The sequence below is a fragment of the Pelodiscus sinensis genome, chromosome 17 (genome assembly GCF_052426305.1).
Source record: "Pelodiscus sinensis isolate ZL-2025 chromosome 17, ASM5242630v1, whole genome shotgun sequence".
Classification (NCBI taxonomy): domain Eukaryota; kingdom Metazoa; phylum Chordata; order Testudines; family Trionychidae; genus Pelodiscus; species Pelodiscus sinensis.
In genome coordinates this window covers 9,809,828-9,831,099 of record NC_143068.1, presented here as the reverse complement: position 1 = coordinate 9,831,099, position 21,272 = coordinate 9,809,828, and the positions used below count along the sequence as shown (strand labels likewise).

Sequence of the window (21,272 nt, the reverse complement as noted above, 5' to 3'; positions counted from 1 at the left end):
GCAAAATCTTGTGGAGAATCCCTTTGGGCTGTTGTCTTGTGGTTGATGCACATGACTGTCTTTCCAAAGAAGGCATTTTTGCTAAGCTGATTGCAGGGATTACATTTTTGCATTATTGTGACAGAATATTACCATATGGTGTGTCAACAATTTGTTGCAATAACTAAGCGTGGTTTGGAGTATACAGTTTGCTGGATTTTCTGGTTTTTGCTTTTTTTGAGCAGGCAGAACAGATTTAGGTGCAACTGGAAACCATCTGATTTGAAGTCCTGTGGCACCTTATAGACTAACTGAAGTGTTGGAGCATAAGCTTTTGTGGGAACAGACCCACTTTATCAGATGCATGTATCTGACAAAGTGGGTCTTTGCCCACGAAAGCTTATGCTCCAACACTTCAGTTAGTCTATAAGGTGCCACAGGACTCCTCGCCGCTTTTGCAGATTCAGACTAACACGGCTACCCCTCTGATACTTGACATCTGATTTGAGAATTTCAAAACTGAAACCATCCTGGACTCCTAAAATGTTTTGCAAGTTCCCTTCTTCTCCCCACTTCCAAGGAGCTCTATCTTCTTTGACATATTTTCCGCCTTCAACCTGGACCATGCTCAAGTTGATCACATTTAAATGTGTCTGTATCTGTGCAAGTTTCTTCATATGGTTGATGGCTTTCCAATCCAAATGGCTAAATGTAGTGCCTTGCATGTAGAATAGTAATAGAAATGTAGCCGTGTTAGTCTGGTGTAGCTGAAGCTACATTTCTATTACTATTTAAATGTGGGGTCTTATACCTTCTTAACCCTCATTCTGCAAGACACTGGTGTGCTTACCCCTTACACACTATTATGAAAAAACTGTTGCAGGATTGGCTATAGCCACATCTTACCCGTTGGCAGCGGGACGAAAAAGGGTGGCGAAGGCCGGGGCCCTGCTGGATGCCTGCTCTCTGCCAATCAAAACAAAAATAACAGCGCAGTAGCCTAATGTAGGCCCCTTTGTGCAACCCCCCCGGGCTGTCAGGCTGACCTGCTTATGGGAATCCGCGGGAAGAGTCTTTGCAGCCTGCGTGTGTCCTAGTCACTGACGTTGCACGATCAGCCTCGCCGCGAGCCGGGTTTGCAACGCGGGGGGCCCTTCCTACCGGCTGGGCCCCCGCCCGCCGCGCTGCAAAAGCCGCCGCCACACGCGGTCGGAGCCTAGCGAGGGATGGAACGCGGAAACAGCGCCAACGTTCCAGCGGCGCTCCTCAGCCAATGAGGGGCCGGGCTGCCGGAAAGGGGGGGCGGAGCCGGCTGCGCCGCACGCCTCCAGTCTCGTCACCCACGTGTCTGGCTTTGTACCCCTCCCAGCTGCTAAGCCAGAGCCTCTTTCGCTTTCCTTTCCCAGCGGCCGGGGGGCCCTGATGGCGGCTTGGGGGAGCTTCGGTGAGCGGGAGGACGGCGCGAAGAAAGACCGGGGCTTCTGGGAGTACGACTCCACCTGGGAAAGCGATGAGGGGGAGGCGGCTGGAGCAGACAGCGAGGAGGAGGATTCCTTGCCGGGGAGGTTGCAGGGCTCCCAGCAGGCCGGCGGCGCACAGGTGACTCCTGCGACTGGGCTCTGACCTGGAAGGGAGGCTGGGGATTATTTGGGGCGGGCGGTGGGAGATGTGTGTTTCCCTCCAGTGTTCGTGGAGGTGAAGTGAGACTCTGGACGACTGGTGCCTGCGGGGGCGTGAGGTTCAGAGGGGCACCCTGTGTGGCAATTGAAATTTTGGCGAGGACAGTGCACCTCCCGAGTCACCTAAGCCCCTCTGAGTAAGATCCACATAGGGGAGAAATATGAATGTGCCTGTCTCCTGGCCTTGAGAGGGTAATGGTAAATAATCTTTCCCTCTCCCCCCCACCTTTTAAACAAGCTGTCTTCTGACTCTAAAATATGCACCAACTCCCTACCATAGTGCACATGCTTCTCTTTGGTTAAGTAGTTTTTTTTCTAGTTGCATTATTTCAAAATGTATTACGCTCTGAGGTTCCATATTTCATTCTGCCGCAAGAGCTACAACTTCCTCGTGTTCTAATGTCAGGCATAAGTTGCTGCTTGGGTAACTAATTGGCCCCCAGTGTCTTGGGGCCTCTTCTGTTTCAAGGACAGAAGCAGCTTGAAATAGCTTCAGAGAGTTCCATGTTCTCCTAATAGGATCAATGCTGCTATTATTCTGCCATAATCTTAATGAACCATAGTTTTGGATGTCTCAAAGAAGGTACACACAAGCTTACTGACTAACTTTGCAGGAGGTGGGTATTTGGATTAGAGGTGGGCTTGTGGGGTTATTGCTCAATGGAAAAATTAAAAGAAATGCGGGTTTGTTCCACTAAAGCTTCATTAAATTGTTGCATGCTGTTTCTGAATATCTTTCCCAGCATTCCTGGTAAGCAGGATAATTTTGTTTATAAATCAACTTTGTCTTGTCTACTCTGATTCCACTTTGCTGAGTCTGTCATGGTGTATCATGTGTTTTGACATCATAGTTAAGAATTGATGGTACTGAGCATTTTCTATCACTGTAAATGCTCCAGTCACTTACTGTCTGTGTGTGTGACTTTTTTTGCTGGCCCTAAAGGATGTTACTCTTAAGATTATCAAGTACTATCAAGCAATGTTTCTTCATTTTTAAGAGTGAAGTACAATTTGCTAGATTTTCAAAAACTGCTTCAAGAAGAGGTGTTCTAGATCATCAGTGAACCTGAAAAAGACCACCCGTGAATGTCCTACAACATTTTTATGGGGCTATAAAATGTGATTATTTACCTCTGATGCCATAAAATGTTAGTGTTGAACAATGATATGCTTTGGTCTCTTGTAAAGTTTCTCACTGTCTTCATCAGTGAGCATTTAAAAACAATCCCACAATACTATTTAAACAGATCTCTGTTCCTTTTTGTCTTTGTTTTACTGAAGAGACAATCAAAAGCTCACAGTTTTTCCTAACTAACTCCTCCTATCTTGGGGAAATAGAAACTAATCCATGTGTTCAGTTTCACTTTGGTGACTTGTGCAACCTTTTACCTTAAAATTGTTTTAACACATCTTGGTTAATTCAGATTTTGTGAGGAAGATTAGTTTTAAATCATGTAGAATCTCCTTGTGAGAGTGCGAGGTGTAATCAAAAAGCTATTTTCCTGAAATTCAAAGTAGTTGCAAACAAATCAAAGACTTAGATCCTGCAAATGAGTCTGCCCATGCCCACTCCAGCATGGATTTCTGTTAACTTCACTGGGGTTCTGCTTGGGCAGCTCCATTAGCAGAATCTAATTCCAGGACCTTAAGTCTCAAGTGCCTGTATGTAATATTTCATGAAATGTTCAAGATAAGGGCATCCTCACGGAAGACATTTGTTTGTTAAAAGGATGCTGTCAAGTCAAACTTAATCCTAAATGTAGGTTTTGATTTTAAAGGGGGGGTGGAATGTTTACAAATCTTCAAACCAATATTTATTCCCATTGAAGTGTCTCTTGCCCTTTCCTCCCACCCCCAGCTCTCTAAACAAGCTAATGCAGAGAAACTGGAAAGTAGAATTGACTAGAAACTGCTTCTTTCTTCTCTTTTTCTACGCTAAGAAAATTATCTGTTGGTAAAAATGGATCATCTCAACTGGTGTTGTATATAGTTTAAATGGAAGCAGAGGCAAAGACAACCTGATTTCAGCACCAGCTAGTGTATGTTTTTCATGCCCTGCTTTAAAGGGATGTTGTTGAGGCTTCTTACCCTCAAAATATCAGCACCCTGCTTCTAAACTTTATCTGTTCCTTTATAAATGTATTCCTGTCCCTCTCAAGCAAAGTCTGCAGTTGTCTTTGAAGAGAGTGGGAGAACTCTTATACAAAAAAGTCACGTTTTCTCACCATTCATTTATTACACACATCAGCAACCTGCAAAGGGCTCTGATCATTTTGCAAAAAAGTATTATTTCTGCTCATATTAAACTAACTTAGATTCCTTTCTCTTCAGTCTAGATGGTATTGTTTATACAGGACGTCGATTATGTTTTTGTGGAAAGCTCTTTCAGCTCTTAAACTTTCAGATGCCCAGGTTAGAGATTTTTTTTTTTTTTTTAATATGCACTTTCAAACATCTGGCTGAAACTAAATCTTCAGTTGCATGTCATTTGCATATCTTTGTAAAAGTGCTTTTGATTCATTACTAGAGATATCCGTGGACATGTTTTCAGATAATTTTGACATTTAGTTTCCTCTATAAACTGTTTAATTTGTTTTTAATGCCGTCTTACTCTACTGCAGAATAGCAGGTTTCAAGTTCCATTGCACCATTCTCTAACAAGAAAAGTGACTTTGCATTGTCCCAGCCTCAAAGAATTTTGTGTGGATGAAACCTCTATTGCTCAGGCTTCTCTTCGTGGGATGCTGGCTGCAAGTCTTGCTGTTATCTATCTTTTTTTTTTTTTTTTTCTTGCCACTGTTTGCTGCTTCTTTGTTCACATTGCCCCACCCTTTTCAAACTTTGTCCTGTTTTTCTCGCACTCCTCCTGAAATAGTGTGCCGTGCCATAGTGCTGGCATGCTGGCTGCACCCACACCTCAAAAATTGCTCGCCATTAGGTGTTATGAAAACGTAGAGATTTTGTTTTGCCTGTAAAGTTTTGAGATCTTGGCTTTAAAAACTCTGGAAGGAAATGGAAGCTTTTTTTCCCCTCAGTGATCTAAATTGGAAACTTAACTTCAAGAATGCAATAGCAGGAGATTGGGCATGTCTTCTCTGCTTCCTTGTCTCTGGCCCAGCTACTTTCTGAACAAGTCTCTCTTCACTTCTGCTTTCCTTCATGCTGCTTGCATTATGTCTATCTTGATCACTCTTTGTCTCTTTCAGACTTAATCCTCTTCCAGAATTGGAGCTGGACTTCTGTTATCTATGTCAAATGATTGTATTACTGGATACTGATCTAGCAGAAGAATCTGAAACACAAATAAGACACATGGGGTCAAATCCGGGTCCCAATGTAATCAGTAGCAAAATTCCTATTAACTTCAGAGGAGTCAGAATTTCTCTCCTGGATTTCAGACATGGTATAGTCAAAATAATAGATGGATTTCATAGAGTCAAAGCCCAGTCGCTCTTTACATCCTAAGAGAAAATATTTCTGAATGCACATTTCTCCTCTTAACAGAGCCTCTTGCAACATGCAAAAAAAACTACTTACACTTAAACTTGATGGATTTAAAAACAAAAATGAAACCCAAATCAGTATGGGTATGAATCAGTATATCAGTACATGGTTAAAACCCTGGTATTGGCTATCTAGGCTGGCCAATTGGAGTGGGCACTAGAATCTTGAATTCTAATCCTGGTCCTTCAGTTGTCTGGCCTTGGGCAAGTCCCTTCACTTCTCTATTTCATCTCCTGTAAAATGGGAATAATGCTTATCTACTCTGCAATCTGGGTTATGGGGATGTCCATGTGAACGGTCAAGATTTTAAATTACTTTATTCATTCTATAGAACACCCTTTTTCTGATGGCGTCTGACAGGTGTCCATATAACACTAGGAAGATAGATGTTAAGTATTTTTATTATTAAAAACAGTCAATGGGACTAAACAACAATCTTCTGAGTGCAAACCATTTGGTACATAGTCTAATTCCCCCTTAAAAGTGGCATGGATGCTGGCCAGTAATTGACTGTTTGCAGAAAAGTCTCTGTTCCCCAGACAGAGGGAGGAAATTATAATGGTCGGACAGTGACAAATAAACTGGGAGGGGCGCTTGTTCTAGGAAGTGCTGAGCACCAAGGACTAAATCCAGCCAAGCACCTTGGAGTCTGGGTCCTAATCCTTTGAAACTCATGGAAAGCTTCCCATTAACTTCAGTCATCTTTGGATCAGGCCCTTTCGGCATGAGAAGTCTCAAGGGGACTTTCCAAGCACTTATGGGTATGTCTACACAGCTTTGCACGACAAGGCTACTGGCCATATCTCTTGGGCCCCAGACAGGAAGCGGAGTAATGGGGCCAGGATCTCGGAAAGCGGAGCCGCATTGCTCTGCTTCCCTTCCACTGCCATTGAGTGCAGGGGAGCCCGACCTCTGTGCTGCATCGCTGCAGGGGAAGAAACTGGGCAGGGGAGGAGCAAGGGTGGGGAAGAAGTAGGGCGGGGGCAGAGCAGGGGGTCGAGGCAGTATGGGGTTGAGACTTGGGGAGGAAAGGGCCTTGTCCTGTCCCTGCCCTGGTCTAAGAGTGGCACGGGGTGGAGTCACGTGGACAGTGTCCCCCTTGTGTCCCTCCTCACCAGTCACCCCTTTTGTCACTAAAAGTGAGTTTGTGTGAATGCTGTTTGTCAGCACTTTTGCCAACTAAACTCTTCCACTCTCTAAGGGAGTTTAGTTTTGTCGCTAGGAGAGTGCTCCTGCCAACAAAACAGCATTCAGACTTTCACTCGCTGCTGCGTGTTGTTCACGGGTGGGTTTCTTTTAAGCACCTGTGAATAGAATAACCGTTTCCATGGTTAACTGATAAGCCTGGGCTTGTCAGTTACCATGAATGGTTACAGACAGGCTCCCGACCTGCTCCCAAAGAGCCGGCTGCCACCCCACACTATCTCTGTATCCGAGGCAGTAGCGCGGGGCGGCCGTTGGTGCAGGCGGGGAGCTGCCTGCGGGTGCATGTAACTGCTGAACATGTGCTGGTGGTGGCCAGAGTTCCCAGCACTCTGCAGGAGCTGTAGCTGCATCTTTCTGTTTCTTGCATATTTTAGTGACAGTTCTGTCATCCAGGTTTGTATAACCATGATTAGTCAGTAAAGAAAGGCTCAGTCCTGGTTCTCACCGGGTGCAGGAGCTACCCCCACTGCTCCTCTGCAGTTTAAATGCACAAGCAGCCCAGCTCCTCCTACATTTAAACTACAGAGGCGCAGCAGGGATCGGTCCTGGGCCTGGCGCAAGCTGGGATTGAGCCAGGCCGCCTGATAGGGGCAGGGGCAGGCGGCACCGCAGAGATGGTGCTGGGGGGAACCAGCTTTTAAGCTGGCTCCCTTCAGCTCCTGCTCTCTCTCTCCCCCCCCCCCCCCCCCCCCTTGCTGCAAGCGGGGGAATGCAAGCAGTCGACTTGACTACCCAATAAGCCTGGGCTTATCAGGTAGTTGACGATTCGACTACTCGCTTACATCCCTAGTATAAACATTGTAACTTTGTAATTAATGGAACTTGTCACTGAAGTGACAAACTTGAAGGAATAAAACATTTACTGGAGTTGTCTTAGTTCTTGACGAGCAAACTATATTTTTCTTTCAAATGTAACTGAAATTTGCTTTCAGTAATGTCGCCTTAAGTCTCTTGTTAAAGTGGTTTGTTTTTGTTTTTGTTTTTTTTGTAATTTTTAGGAACGAAGACGACCAACGGTCTCATCAATGGGCTATAGAGGTTTTGAGGTAGGATTAAAATAGTGTTCACCTCTTCAGGAAGATAATGGTGATGGGAAAATATTGAAATAATTCCTGGCTTCATTATCTTACATAAACCAGCATTGTTGCTTGCTAGAAGCACATCATCTTCTCTTCCACTCTAAGCTGTGAATGAGTTCAGTTCAGTAATATTCTAAAGGAGTGACTTCCGAAACATTTTTCAGTTGGGTCTGTCTAGTCCTTTTGCTCTTGGGAAAATTCAGAACTTAATGGGGGAGTAATGGAAATATTTGCAGTAGGGTTGTGGATTGGTCACCAGTTAACCGGTTACCAGGTAATGCTTACCGGGTAATGGTTAACAGGTTCCCCAAGAGCAGCCTTCCGTCTGTGAGCTTGTCAGTAGCCAGCCACACACAGGACTAGAAACAGGAGTTCCACATGCTAAGGTGGTCCGCCCACTTGAGATCCCAATCAGTCAGTTAACTGGTTACAGGTTGGGTTAATCTAAAAGTCTCCCTGGCAGTCTCAAATGAGATCAGCTGCCTCGATTGATTTACAGCAGCCCTGTCTCCCCTGCTCCTGATTAGCCAGGGCTGTTGCTGCTTTTAGAGCTGCCTTTCTCTCTCTCTCTAACCTAGCCCTGTGGCCTGACTCGGTCTCACGGGTTAACTGACTGGGATTTTACATCCCTATCGTGCAGGGGAAGGTGCGGTTAGCCAGACTGTCTCATGTTAGTCAGAACAGAATTTACAGCATCATTAGTAACCAGCTCTTCAAGAAGAAACATGACAAAACAGTGTTTTCTGTTGGGAAGCTTTTGTTCTGGATCATTGATTTGTCTCTTTCCTCTTCTCTCCAGTTCTCGATGGGACGCAACTGGACAGCTGCAAAAGATATGCAGAGATACAGGCATCATTATCCGGTACTGGTTGGAGATTTATGAACTTCCTGCCTTTCATAGTTTTTTCTTGCTAGACACAAGGGGCGCTTGGCTGATTTAAGGCTGGTCAAACGACATGCTTCAGTTGGTAGATTGATGAGGAACATTGAAATAATTATAATTAGTTGGGATTGGTACTGCCTAGAGCAGGGGGCTGGACTTGATGACCTTCTGAGGTCTCTTCCAGCTCTATGGTTCTATGATTCTATAATAAATTAACACAGTTTTCCTCATCCAGTCACTGAGATGTGCAACATCCTCCTGGCTCAGAAACAAGCCATTCAATCCCAACTGCTGTTCTCAGACTTCGTAGCCATGCTACCAACCCAAAAGAACTCGGGAAGGTCATTGTGTATATGTTAACTAGCAGCAATGCATTCAAATGCCTGTCTCTCTTCTGCAGGGTTTGGAAGAAGGGGAAGATGATGATGAAGAGGAGGAGGAGATGTGGAATTTAAGTTTTTACAAAAATGATATTAGCTTTCTGCCTCATGGTACGTATCTGACTGGGGCTTCCCTTATGTGCAAACTCATGCGCCTTTCAACTGCATGGAGTGAGTGGCAGGGATAGAATCCAGATCTTTTTTCCAGCCTCGTGGTCAGTCGACTGGAGCATTTTCCAATGTTGACTGCGCTCCAGGATGCGCAAATGCATGTAAATCTGTGTTTCCTGCTTACGTTGCAGAATGCGATCAATTGCTCGCTTATTGTTCATTCCTTTGTTTCGCTCTGTGGCATGTGCAGTAGTAACTCGCCATGTGCCCTTCAGAGTTTTCTGTTTGTTACTGCCTTGTGAAAAGCTCTTCACTTCAAAAGATTAACTGGGGCAGGCAGAATTCCCTGAAGCGCCCCGCGGTAGGAGGAAAGTGTATTTGTTTACAAGCCCTTCTGGCAACCAGGTGTAGAATGTTTTTTGCAATGCACCTTTCCCTTGCAGTACATTAATGCTTTCAGGCCCCCATTCACGCTAACTTCAGCGCTTTGGATGAGAACCCACACTGAGCTGGGGGTGTGAACATTCAGCTGTCTAGAGCTTGAATGTTGAGCCATCTAGCTCTCCCTCTCGCCTGTTCCCTCTGTGCTGAATTCTCCTTCCAAGGTGCCTTCGTGTCAGACGTATGCAAAAGTGAAATGCCAAGAGCTGCCATCCAAAGGGAAAAAGGCAACCATCACTCATCTGAAACTAAGAAATGAGAAGAGCGTTTAATCTGACAAGAAGCGTCTTTAAAGCCTGGAGGCTGGTTTTCTGGGATCCCTGCAGATCAGGAATGGGGCCCTCTGGGATATCAGTCTCCATTCAACAGCGTGAGACTTTGAAAGTCCTAGAAGGCTTCTCTCCCCTTTCAAGGGCCTAATCTTGAAAAGTGCTGCACTTCTGTGTCTTTGGTAGAAGCCGAGGCTGCTCATTACCATGTAGGACATACAGGGGTCATTGCAAGATTAATCCTAAAGTAGCAGCAGACCCACAGTAGGAGAACCTACCCCTGATCTTTTGCGATAGCAGGTCACAGCACTAGCGAGGCTGTTACATTCTGACTTTTATGATGCTTGATTTTTCAGAAAATAGTCTGTTGAGATGGTTATTTGGACGTGCAAAGGAATGTCGGCTTGGGCCCTTATTTAGGAATAGCATTTCTTTAATGCCTGCACTCCAATGTATGCAGGAACCTACACTGTTAAAAAGCCTGTTCGGGGCCCCTTGGAAAGGACACGAGGAGTATGTCTAAACTGCAAGGCTACTTCAGGGTACCAGAGGTATCCCAAAATAGCTGCCCATTATTTGGAAATACTTCGCATGAGGGATAAGGGATGGCTCGAAATAGTGCTTGATTTTGAAATTTGGTGCCATGTAGACACGCCAAATTTCGAAATAGCCTATTGTGAAATAAAATCAATCTAAGATACGCAATTTGCATAGTGCAAATTGCGTATCCTATTTTGTGTTTAGAGTGCATTGTGGATGCACCCTAGGTTATCTTGTTAAACATGCTCTTTTTATGGAGGCTACCCTCCTCTCTAAGACAAAAGATCCTGTTTTGTGGGACACTTATCCCATCTCCTGGACAATCGGTTAGCTTTACACAAGCTCATTTGCTGCAGTTTCTTCTCTCACTTCCCACTCTTTTTTTTTTTCCTCCCCCACCTAGGTTTATATATTGATGAGCTCCTTGAAGCTTGGCAGGAGGACTATGAGACTCTGGAAGAAAATCATTCTTATATACAATGGTAAATAGTTATTACGAAAAGAGACGTCTCTTCGCATGATTCTCTTCTGATGCCCGTCTCAGAGAATTTGGTGCTTCAGCGCTGCTGCAGCTGGCTTCATAGAAAACCTTCAGCTCCTAAATTTGTGAGATTTAGTTTAGTCAGTTACTTCCTTGTGGAAGTAACAAGAGGGCGGGGTGTGCTGACAGCAGGCCCACCAATGGAGGGTGCAAAAGGGGCAACTGCCCCGGGGCCTGGCAACACACAAGGGCCCAGAGCTCCTGCTGCTGCCACTGCAGGAGCCGTGAACCCTTTAAATCATTGCTGGAGCACTGCACGGCATACTTTGGGCAGCGCGGGAGAGGTGAGGGTGTGTCGTGACCTGGGCGGCGCCAAGGGCTAGCTGCCTCTAGTCCCGCCCCTTCTGCCAAGCCCCCACCCCTTCCAGGGCACTGAGCAGTTTCTCCATTTCCCTCCCCTGCCTTGTCTAAAGGCCCGGCGAGGCTATCGGCCCTGCTGGCTGAAGGCAAAGGTTTCCCTTGTAGCTCTGTCAGTGCCTTCAGTCCTCCGCTGCAGTATGTCTGGAAAACAGGTACTGGGTAACCGAATTGTGGTGGTTATTGATTTGTCTGGTATTTCTAATTTCACAATTCCTGCTAATAGTATGAGCATGTAGAGTGACTTTTTGCGGTGTGACTTTAGCCTGTAACAACCTAACTCCTTGTGTAGTCCATGACACGTCCTCTCAAAAAGGGACTGTATTTGGTATCTCCACCATGGAAGATCTGCCTCTTCATTTGTTAAGGAGCATGAGCACTGACTTTAATGCAACCTCTGTTTTATTGAATCTGCAAATCTTCTTTCCCTTCAGGCTGTTCCCTTTACGTGAGCGTGGGATGAACTGGCGTGCAAAGCCTCTCACACTTAAAGAAATTCAGGTGCGTCTTTTATTTCAAACCTTTTATACCTGAAGGGCAGTGGGGGTTCAGCTAAGTAAATTTTTGCCCTATACTATGTGAGGTTGCTCCATTTCCTTCTCCACCCTAATGGAGCCAGCGCCACTGTCTGTTAAATGCCGCTTTGGATGACCTTTTTGCTCCTCTCAGCAGTAGATTATAGATTTGATGATGTAAACATAAGAAAGGCCATACTAGGTCAGACCAAAGGTCCTTCCAGCTCAGTATCCCATCTGCTGACAGTGGCTAATGCCAGGTGCCCCAGAGGGAGTGAACCGAACAGGTAATGATCAAGCCATCTCTCTCCTGCCATCCATCTCCACCCTCTGAAGATTTCAACTGTGTCTCTTTACACCATAGCCATTTATAAGTACAGTAAACTTCCGATAATCCGGCACCTTTAGGACCCAGGGGGTGCCGGATTATCCGATATGCTGGACTATCAGAAGGGGGGGCTATGAGGGGTCTGGGGTGGGGTGGGGTGGGGGGAAGCTACTCTAGACCCCCTCATAGCCCTCCCTTCTGATAGTCCAGCTCTGCCCCAGGAGTCCCCGATTCAGCCGCTGCTGGTCAGTTTCAGCAGCGGCTGAATCGGGGATGCCTGCAGCAGAGCAGCTGGGGTGCTGCTGGGTTGGTCCGGTAGAGCCGACCCCTGGCGCCGCAAGACCAACCCGTCAGTACCCCAGCTGCTCTTGGGGACGCCTAGGGCAGAGCAGCTGTGGTGCTGACGGGTTGGTCCCGCAGCGCCACTCCTCGGCGCTACTGATAGTGATCAGCGGCTGACTCCAGAAAGCCAGAGGCAGAGCTGCTCTGCCCCGGGCTTTCTGGAGTCAGCCGCTGATCACTATCAGCAGCGGCTGACTTGGGGACACCTGGGGCAGAGCAGCTGGGGTGCTGCTGGGTTGGTCCAGTAGCGCCGAGGAGTGGCGCTGCGGGACCAACCCGTCAGCACCACAGCTGCTCTGTCCCAGGTGTACCCAAGTCAGCTGCTGCTGAAACTGACCAGCGGCTGACTCCAGGAAGCTGGGGCAGAGCAGCTCTGTCTCTGGCTTTCTGGAGTCAGCCGCTGATCACTATCAGCAGCGGCTGACTTGGGGACACCTGGGGTGCTGCTGGGTTGGTCCCGCAGCCCCGAGGGGCAGCGCTACTGGACCTACCCAGCAGCACTCCAGCTGTTCTGCCCCCTGCTTCCCGGATTCAGCGCTGGTCAGTTTTAGCAGCGGCTGAATCGGGGAAGCTGGGGGCAGAGCAGCTCCAATGGTCCGGCTGCCCGGAGCACTTCCGGGTTCCTGATGGTGCCGGACCATCAGGAGTGCCGGACCGTCAGATGCCAGACCATCGGCGTTTTACTGTATTGTGTGTAACTGAAAGGCCTCCTAAAAAAAACTGCTGCAGATTAAAATCTTTTTGAGTTGCTATAGATGCAAATTTGGAGTCTTTTGTGCATTTCAGGCCTTTAAGAAAAATGAGGAAGTTATGCAAAGATTCGTTAGAGCTTACAAACTCATGCTGGGTTTTTATGGAATAAACTTGATAAATCAAGAAACGGGGCAAGTGAGAAGAGCAGAAAACTGGATTCAGAGATTTCGCAACCTTGATCGGTGAGTCCTATTTACATTGCTCTGCTTTTTTGCTTCACCTGTGGGAGAGAGAATTGAAATGAAGCCAAAAGAGTAAGTCGTATACTGAGATCTGTGTTCCAGAAAAATGTGATCTAACCGCACAGAACTGGGAGCCAACTAGCCACAAATTTATGTATTCTTTTTTTTAGCTGTGCCACTGACTGGCTAGATCTCGGGAAACCTTTTAGAATCTTTCATGTTGTTTTAAACTAGAAGATTTACCTGACGCAGCTTGGGTCCTGAACTCAAATAAGTTTTGTTTTTCTTCATTTAAATCATTGCTCCAGGGTGGGGCTGGAGGTGAGAGGTTCAGTATGCAGGCTGCCCCAGCCCTCTCTCACCACATCAGCTTAGGGCTAGATGAGAAGCACCTGTCCATGGCTGCTGCAGTGGGCACAGACAGAGGAAAGGTGCATGTCCCCCAACGGGGGTAGGGGAGCGGGGAGGGAGAGGAAGACAGATACTCAAAAAAATAGACATACAAACAGATACTCTCTGAAATATATAGTAGATAGCTGTCCCTTTCTCCACCCCATCCCCTGCTGGCCCAATGGGGTTATAACTGCCCTTGCCCCCATCTCTGGCACCTGCTGCCCCCCTCTGGTCATTCCACAATATAACTGTCCCTCCTCCTAGACTCCTCCCCTTCCATTTTATGAGAAACAATCAAATTCCAGGCACATTCCATTGTCCTGGCACAACCGAATCCTGACCTTGCTTTGAGCTATGATCAGAGGAAGCTGTATATCGAATGTGGTGGTCGTAGCTCTTACTATTTAGGGAGGAGTTCCTGAACAAACAGACAGATGCATGTTTCTAAAATACATAGTGGAGATCACTTGAATTGTGTAGAGACCCCAGATGAGACTAAGGCTCCATTGTGAGCTGAGTGTGTATCTTAAATGACTGCTTTGGTATTACTGCCGAAAGGTGGGTGTCCGTCTCCCTGAGAGTGTAATGCAGCCTTAGAGACTCTGACAGTGGCTGCCTTGGAGTTTGTGACTCAGACAAGTTTACTCTTCAGTGAGATGGGCCTCAAGCAGTTGTAGTCTTAGAAAACCACTGGAACAGTGTTGCCCTGGAGCTCAGTGTATGGCAGGGATTCATTTTTTTTAAGGCGTGCTGAGAAGAGGGTGTACAGTTCAGTTTAAAAATAAAATGATCACTGGAATTAAGAATGAAATTCTCTAGTTACTGGTGGGAACTGGGGCATCAGAACTGCCGGGTTCTGTTGTTGGCAATGAAAATGACTGGCTGTGTGTGAGATCTCGGTCAAGTCACTTCTCAGTAATTTCTATAAGTATAAAGTAATAATTCCCTATGGTTGCTTGGGTGTTATAAGGCTGCCTCGATGTCTGTGGAATGCTTTCAGGCCCTTGGATGAAAAGTGCTATTTAAATGCAAGGTAGTGATGGTATAGGTGGTATTCTCAAACAGTGGAGATAGCATGTCCCTTTTCCAATAAGTGTCCTCGTAGCTCGAACTATGCATTAGTGTTGGCAGTGAGACCAGAGATGTAAAGTTTTAGCTGGTTACCCAGCAAGCATTGTTTACCAGCATGCTTACTGGGGTACCCGGTTTACCGGCATCTGGCTGGGCCAGAGTAATCCCCCGCCCACAGCATGCCACAGCTGGGCTCACCACGCTGCAGGGGATTAACCAGTTAAACCTATAGTTTAACCAGTTAACAGTTTACATGGGATTTTACATCCCTTTGAGAGACAGGCATGCACACCCATTGTGGAATTTGGACGCTGTTTAATTTCTGCTACAGAGTTAAATGGAACATTAAGACAAGGATGGGGAAGCACTATTGAAGGCTAGAGCAGATAGGCTAGATATTACAGCAGTAAGACGCTGTAAAAATACACTAGCTTAAATGTGCTCTACCCTTAAAGATCCCAGTAAAGACATATTTGTCATTACCAGCGTTCAACATGTCTACTTTGAAAATACCTGCCTGGATTCCAGTGGGACTCTGAACTATGCTGCTTTCACTTCAAGATGTCATATTCCTGTTTCACTGTCTGGTTTGGTTTTTGTTTTCCCCTGTCTTTCTCAGGTTTAGTCACAACAATTTACGGATAACCCGTATTCTGAAGTGTCTGGGAGAGATGGGGTATGAACACTATCAAGTGCACCTGGTGAAGTTTTTCCTAACAGAGACTCTTGTTTTCCAAACGCTCCCAAATGTTAAGAGAAGTGCCTTGGATTACTTCCTGTTCACCATCCGAAACAAGCATAAGCGAAGGGAGCTGATACACTATGCATGGAAACACTTCAAACCTCAGCATAGGTTTGTATGGGGGCCTCCTAAGAAACTTCTGGCATACAAACCTCCGTTGCCAAAGACCCAGCACTGCCAAAAGGCTGATGAAGAGCAGGAATGCGTCAGAGACAAAGAAGCGGTGGGGATTAACGAAACCCGTCCTTCCAACAGGGAGGAGACAGTTGGAGATGCTGCAGACTCCCAAACCCGCAAGGTGAGTGGCGAATGCACCTCGGAAGAGCAAAGCAAGCTGGGCGCTATGGAGCGAGGAGACAACGTTCCCAGTGAGGCGCTTGTGAGCACAGGGGATGGATCGGAGAATGACTGTCCAAAGGAAAGCAAGAAAAGAAAGTTAAAGTTCAACAGTGGAAGTGGGACGTGCCCAGGACTGTTGAAAAGTCCCACTGACATTGAGAAGATCTCTTATAACCTAGAGGAATTTGCGATCAATCAAGAAACCACAGAGACACTTCCAGCATTGCTGGAAAAAGATGACCCTGTAGCCGCTGAAGAGGGTGACGTGAGCAGTGAAGACTTTAAGGTGTCTGAGTCACCTGATGCTCCCCTAAAAAGGAGGAAAGTTGATGAGGCAGTGCTGGAAAACAGTGCAGTAAATGAAGACATTGGCACTGTTCCCTGCACCCTCCAAGCCACTAACCCAAAGGCCATGGGCTGTGAGGCTGAGAACGGGGAAGTTAGTGAGGAAGACACGGTTGTGGAAGAAATTAACGTGAAAACTGAGAGTGGTGCGGAAGGTGCATCTGCAAATTCATTGCGTGTTTCTGAGACTGAGGCTGGCCTGCCTTGTCTGGCAGGGAGTGACTCAGTGCTGCATGAAGCAATTGCTGAGCACCAATGCCATGAAAGTCTACCAGGAGGTGAAAGCCTGGCAGACAACAGAGAACAGAAGGAAGGGGCAGAAGGCATCAATGCCAGAAGGGAAGCAAAAAGCCCCACACAAGAACCAGAGCCAAGAGAGTCTTCAGAGGAGCGTAGTAGCAGCTTGTCCTGAAAAAGCCAGGGTGAGGGACGTAGCACAGGAAATGGATCATCTTGAGGTTTGGGCATAACTGAGTGATCAGCAGACAGTGGAAAAAACATTGCACTCACACCAGGGCAAGGAGAGGAGGAAGGACCGTGATGTCTTGAATGCAAATAACACAGACTCCAAAGGCAGGTGGAAAAAGGAATCTCCTTTAAAACAATCCGGAACGAACCCGATCCCTCCCTTCCTATCTGGCTGTCTTAACTAGGAAAAATCTACTTTAGCAGCAACTTAGGAAAAGTGTTTGGCTGCTTCCTGTTTCCCATTTGTTTCTGACATGCTGGACTCCCTCCAGAATTTCCCCTCTTTGCCTCGTTTTTGGTACATGTTTTAAAGAAGAAAACAGAGCTGAGACAGAGTAAAGCTCATATTTAATAAGCAATTTTAATCCACGGAATGCAGATGTTGTTTGTAGAATAAACCAGTTGTCTGGGTTTATTTTTTACCAGGTTCCTCATGGGTATTTTGAAAATGGTCTCACTATCAAAAGAGGTGTTTTGTACATTTGCCGTTTCCCTGGCAAAGGGCAATGCGAGGCCCTGTTGCATATCTTGGTGAGATGCTGTTAAAATTTGTTTTTTAAGGACGCACCAGTGTGGTTGTGCAGAGGTTGTCCCACTTGAAGCCTGGTGCTTTTCTGCTCCTAGAGGATGGCATTCCCCCGTTCTGCAGATATTTGCACAGTTTCATGTGTGTGAAAATGCAAATGCCTGTGCATTGGTAAGTTACTAATTTTTAAGATTTTATTTTGGAATAGGAGAGTCCTTGATTAAACGACGCTGTCAGAATGTTTGATGACAAATATGAACCTGAACAGGATGCTTGTCTACAAACTATGTGCAGGGATTTTGAGGGTTTAATTCCCGCTAGCCCTAACACAAGTCACGCGTGCATTTCTCCCAAGGGTTGCTAGGAGACTGGAAACCCACTTGTCCCTAAAAGAAAAGGGGGGAAATAATCTACAAATCAGGCTTTGCTTAAAGAGAATTCTGCTCCCCTTGGGAGCCCTTTTTTCCCCTTCTCTGGGGAGCCCGCATGATCTTTCAGACACTACTGTTTTTTACTAGTTGCAAATCCTTTAACTGTGTGCCAATGCAGTTTTCATCAAGCTTCTGTTCCCTTGTACCTAGAGCTGATTTTTCACCCTGGATGATTACAATCCCTTTTCTCATTTGGGTAGGCGTTGTGCCTGTAGCAGTCTGTCTCAGACTCTCCCAAGCGTGTTCTGCAGCATGCCTTGTGACCTGTCGGGGAACATTGCTCTCTATCTGTAAGGTGTGAAACAATTACGCTGTTGAGGGTTTGTTTGTTTTTTTTAAAACCAAGGGCATCGTAAAAATCTCTTGTCAGTCCCTGCCACCTACTGACCTGCGCTGATGATTTGTTACTACCGTCTCGTTTGCACTTAATGCTAATATGTTCCCCAGCTATGAAGATTCAGCTGACACAAAAGAGCATCATACCTTATAATGCTTTATATAGGAGAAAATATTAAGGTATTTACCACAGTGGATGTATTTTGCCAAGGAGAAGAACAAAATACAGCCACTGAAAAGATTGGACTTGATGTTCACTTAAACTCTGGGGTTTTTTGCTGCAACTTAGGTCAGCCATACTATCAGAGAGAGGACTCAGTAACATATGCAAGATTAACATTTTCTTTGCATGTTCCAGCTGTTGAACGCAATTGTTAAATATTCAGGATTTTGATCTGTGACTTGTCTTCTCAAAACTTGTATGCTCTGATCCAGCATGACATTTAGCACATGTGTGTAACTCTAAGCATGCATGTAGTCGTGTTGAAGTCAGTGGAGCTAGTCAGTGCTTATATGCTTACAGTTACGCACAGTAAAAGCCTTAAAAACCCATTTAAGTGTTTTTGCTTGAAGAAAAACAAATTGTGTGAAATATTCAGTAAAATTAATTCTAAAAACCTTAAGGATTTAGAGAACACTCAGAGGGAAAAAGATGATTTTTGTGAACATCTTTGTACAGATTTATAACTGTCTTTCTATTTAATAACATTCTGATTGCGTTCATACATGGGCCCACTTTGTATATCCTGTATGGTGATGGGATGTTAAATATCATCTCTTGATCTGGAGTGTGAAACAATCTCTTGTTCAGGTTTAGAATTTCAACTGCAGATGTTTTGAATGAGTTTACGGAAGAGATTTTTTTCATTGTCAATATCTGTACAACAGAATCTATTGTTACATTTAATGTATATTAAAATATGATTTTAATGGAAACCAATTTGGTGTGTTATTTTTTCACATGTGAAAGAGGAGGAAGAATAGCGAATTACAAAGCTCTCACTAGTGAGAGTGTTTTAAGGAACTTACAGCTGCTGCCCATCTGAAAAAACATCCTTTGGTGGAAAGGGATATGCAGCTTCTTTCTGTGGAATCAGTGCGTTCCCAACTTGCTTCTGGCCTCATTGGTCCTGTGAGATCTGTCCTAATTCACTCCTTTTTATCGCTCCCTTCCTTATAAACACAGACGCCTCTTACCGCTCTGTCAGCTCTCCCATGCATACAATTCATGCATCAGCACTCTGCTCTAACATAACTCTGCGTAACTAGGAATCCTCCTAAAGCACCAGTTTACAGGATTGGAAGATAGAAGACAGGCATGTGCGCCATTTGTCAATCTGGGGAGCAATACCTCCTGAATATGAATGGCTGGCTATACCAGTTTGCCATATATTTCATCCTTAGTCCTCAATAAAAGAATAGCATGGCCACAAATAAATTAACATTGTCCCAGAGTCCACCTCTTTGGATATTTGCCTGACCCCTGCAGAGGTGGATCACCCTTCAGTTGTTGTGTCTTTAAATGCTGTTAGGCATAACATTTTAAACTGGTGTCTAATTGCCATGAAGATGGACATTATCTCTTTTGTTCTTCTTTGTCATGGTAAATTTAACTTGCAAAATAAGTGTAATTAATGTATACAACTTTTGTATGCAGATGGTGTCTAGGATGCTGCAGAATAAACTTTACTGCTACATAGGAAAGGAAAAAGGACTGTCTTCTGGTTCAGGAACACCTGGCTTCATTTTTCAGACTATCACAGGCTTTTGGGGCAAGTCACTTACCTCTGTTAGGGTGCATCTACACTGCACCGTTATTTCGAGAACTAGAATTATTTTGAATAACAATGTAAGCTTCTATGCAGTCATTCCATTCTTTTAAAACAATTTTGAAATAACGGGCAGCTTATTCCGAAATCTGTAAACCTCATTCTACAAGGCATAGCTATTTCAAAATAAAGCGTGTGTAGATGCTTCACTGCTGCTATTTCAAAATTGACCCTGGTTCAGGGGCTTTCTGAGTTATTCCTCCCCCATGCTTCCTGGTGCTCTAAATCGAGAGAGCACGTCCACATTAGGGAAGCCTGCCTTGGACTAATTTTGAGGCTTCCCTGCAGTGTAGATGTGTTATTTTGAAATAAGCTATTTTGGAATACCTATTTGAAATAAGCGTGCGGTGTAGATGTATCTTTAGTCTCCGTGTCACACCTGTAAAACGGGGATAATGCTTCCCTCCATCCTAGGCGGTTGTGAGAATAAAGGTTTGTGTTTGGAAAGTGCTCACTTACAGTACTGGAGGCTGAATCTGTACTTAGATAGCTGCTCTCTGTGGCTGTTGCACTAGGTTTTTATAATGTGCCCCTTCCTGCCAATTGACTGGAAGATAATGAGCATCAAGTATGAGCATAATAGAATATAAATTACACACAAACTATGTTAAGAAGGCATCCGTTCTGGGTCCAGTTCTGTTCAATATCTTCATCAATGATTTAATGGCATAGTGAGTACAGTTTGTGGACAATACTAAGATGGAGTTGGGTTACAAGTGCTTTGTAGGATAGGATTAAAACTCAAAATGAGCTGGACAAACGAGGAAGGGTGTGAGGTAAATAGGATGAAATTTAGTAAGGACAAAGTGCAAAAGTCTCCACTTAGGAAGGAAGAATTAATTTCACACCTACAAAATGAGAAGTGGACTGTCTAGGAAGGAGATCTGGGGATCGTAGTGGAACACAACCTAAACATGAGTCAACAGTTGCCTAACTCTGACACTGTTGCCAAAAAAAAAAAGCAGAGATGATTCTTGGCTGTATTAACAGCAATGTTGTAAGTAAGTCTGAAGAAGTAATTCTTCCGCGCTGTGTGCTGATTAGACCTCAACTGGAGTATTGTGTCCAGTTCTGGACATCACAATTAGGAAAGATGTAGACAAATTGGAGAGAGTCCAGAGAAGAGCAACAAAAATAACTAATGGTTTAGAAAACATGACCTGTGTGGAAAGATTGGAAAATTGGGTTTGTTTAGTTCGGAAGGGTGTGTCTATGCTACATGGAAGTTTGACACTGCCATGGTTGGTCTTCCAAGGTTCAGTTTAGCTGGTGTAAACCCGCTAAATGGGTGGAAGGGGATAATCTTTGGCAGAAGGGCCACTTCAAGATTTTGGGAAGTGGTCAAGGGATGCACTTTTCTATGGAGGAGATATGGGGGCCTAGAGTGGAGGTTGGGTGCACAAGGGCGCAGTGGGTAAGGGAGTGGGGTGCAGGAGATGGTGTGAGGTTTGAGGGGGAGTTGGGGTGAAGGAGGGGGTTGTGACCTGGGTCAGAGGATTGGGGTGCAGGGTCAGGGAGGGAGTATGGGTGCAGGAGAGGATTCTGGCCTGGGGGAAGTGCACAGTCTGGGAAGGAATTGTGACCTGGGAAAAGGGGGTAACCTGGGATGGGATTGGGATGCAGGATCTGGGAGGGTGTTTGGGTGGAGAAGAGGATTCTGGTCTCAGGGAGGGATGTAGGAGGGGGTCTAGGAGGAGTTGTGA

The 21,272-nt window shown here is 45.4% G+C and overlaps 1 protein-coding gene across 4 annotated transcripts; it reads left to right on the top strand.

Annotated features, from left to right (window-relative positions):
- Window positions 1-1,214: 1,214 nt before the first annotated feature.
- On the top strand, window positions 1,215-20,961 carry OGFR (opioid growth factor receptor). Of its 4 annotated transcripts, none has more exons than XM_006126186.5 (9): window positions 1,215-1,578; window positions 3,990-4,070; window positions 7,367-7,414; window positions 8,247-8,309; window positions 8,731-8,821; window positions 10,475-10,553; window positions 11,404-11,470; window positions 12,941-13,089; window positions 15,173-20,961. In XM_006126186.5, the coding sequence occupies exons 1-9, from the start codon at window positions 1,402-1,404 to the stop codon at window positions 16,389-16,391; spliced, it is 1,974 nt and encodes a 657-aa protein (XP_006126248.3). In that variant the 5' UTR covers window positions 1,215-1,401; the 3' UTR covers window positions 16,392-20,961. The 4 variants fall into 4 exon arrangements, with proteins under 4 accessions (XP_006126248.3, XP_089625774.1, XP_006126250.4 ...); XM_006126188.5 differs by having other exon boundaries at window positions 1,457-1,578; window positions 3,995-4,070; XM_089769648.1 differs by lacking the exon at window positions 3,990-4,070 and having other exon boundaries at window positions 1,218-1,578.
- The last annotated feature ends 311 nt before the right edge of the window (window positions 20,962-21,272 follow it).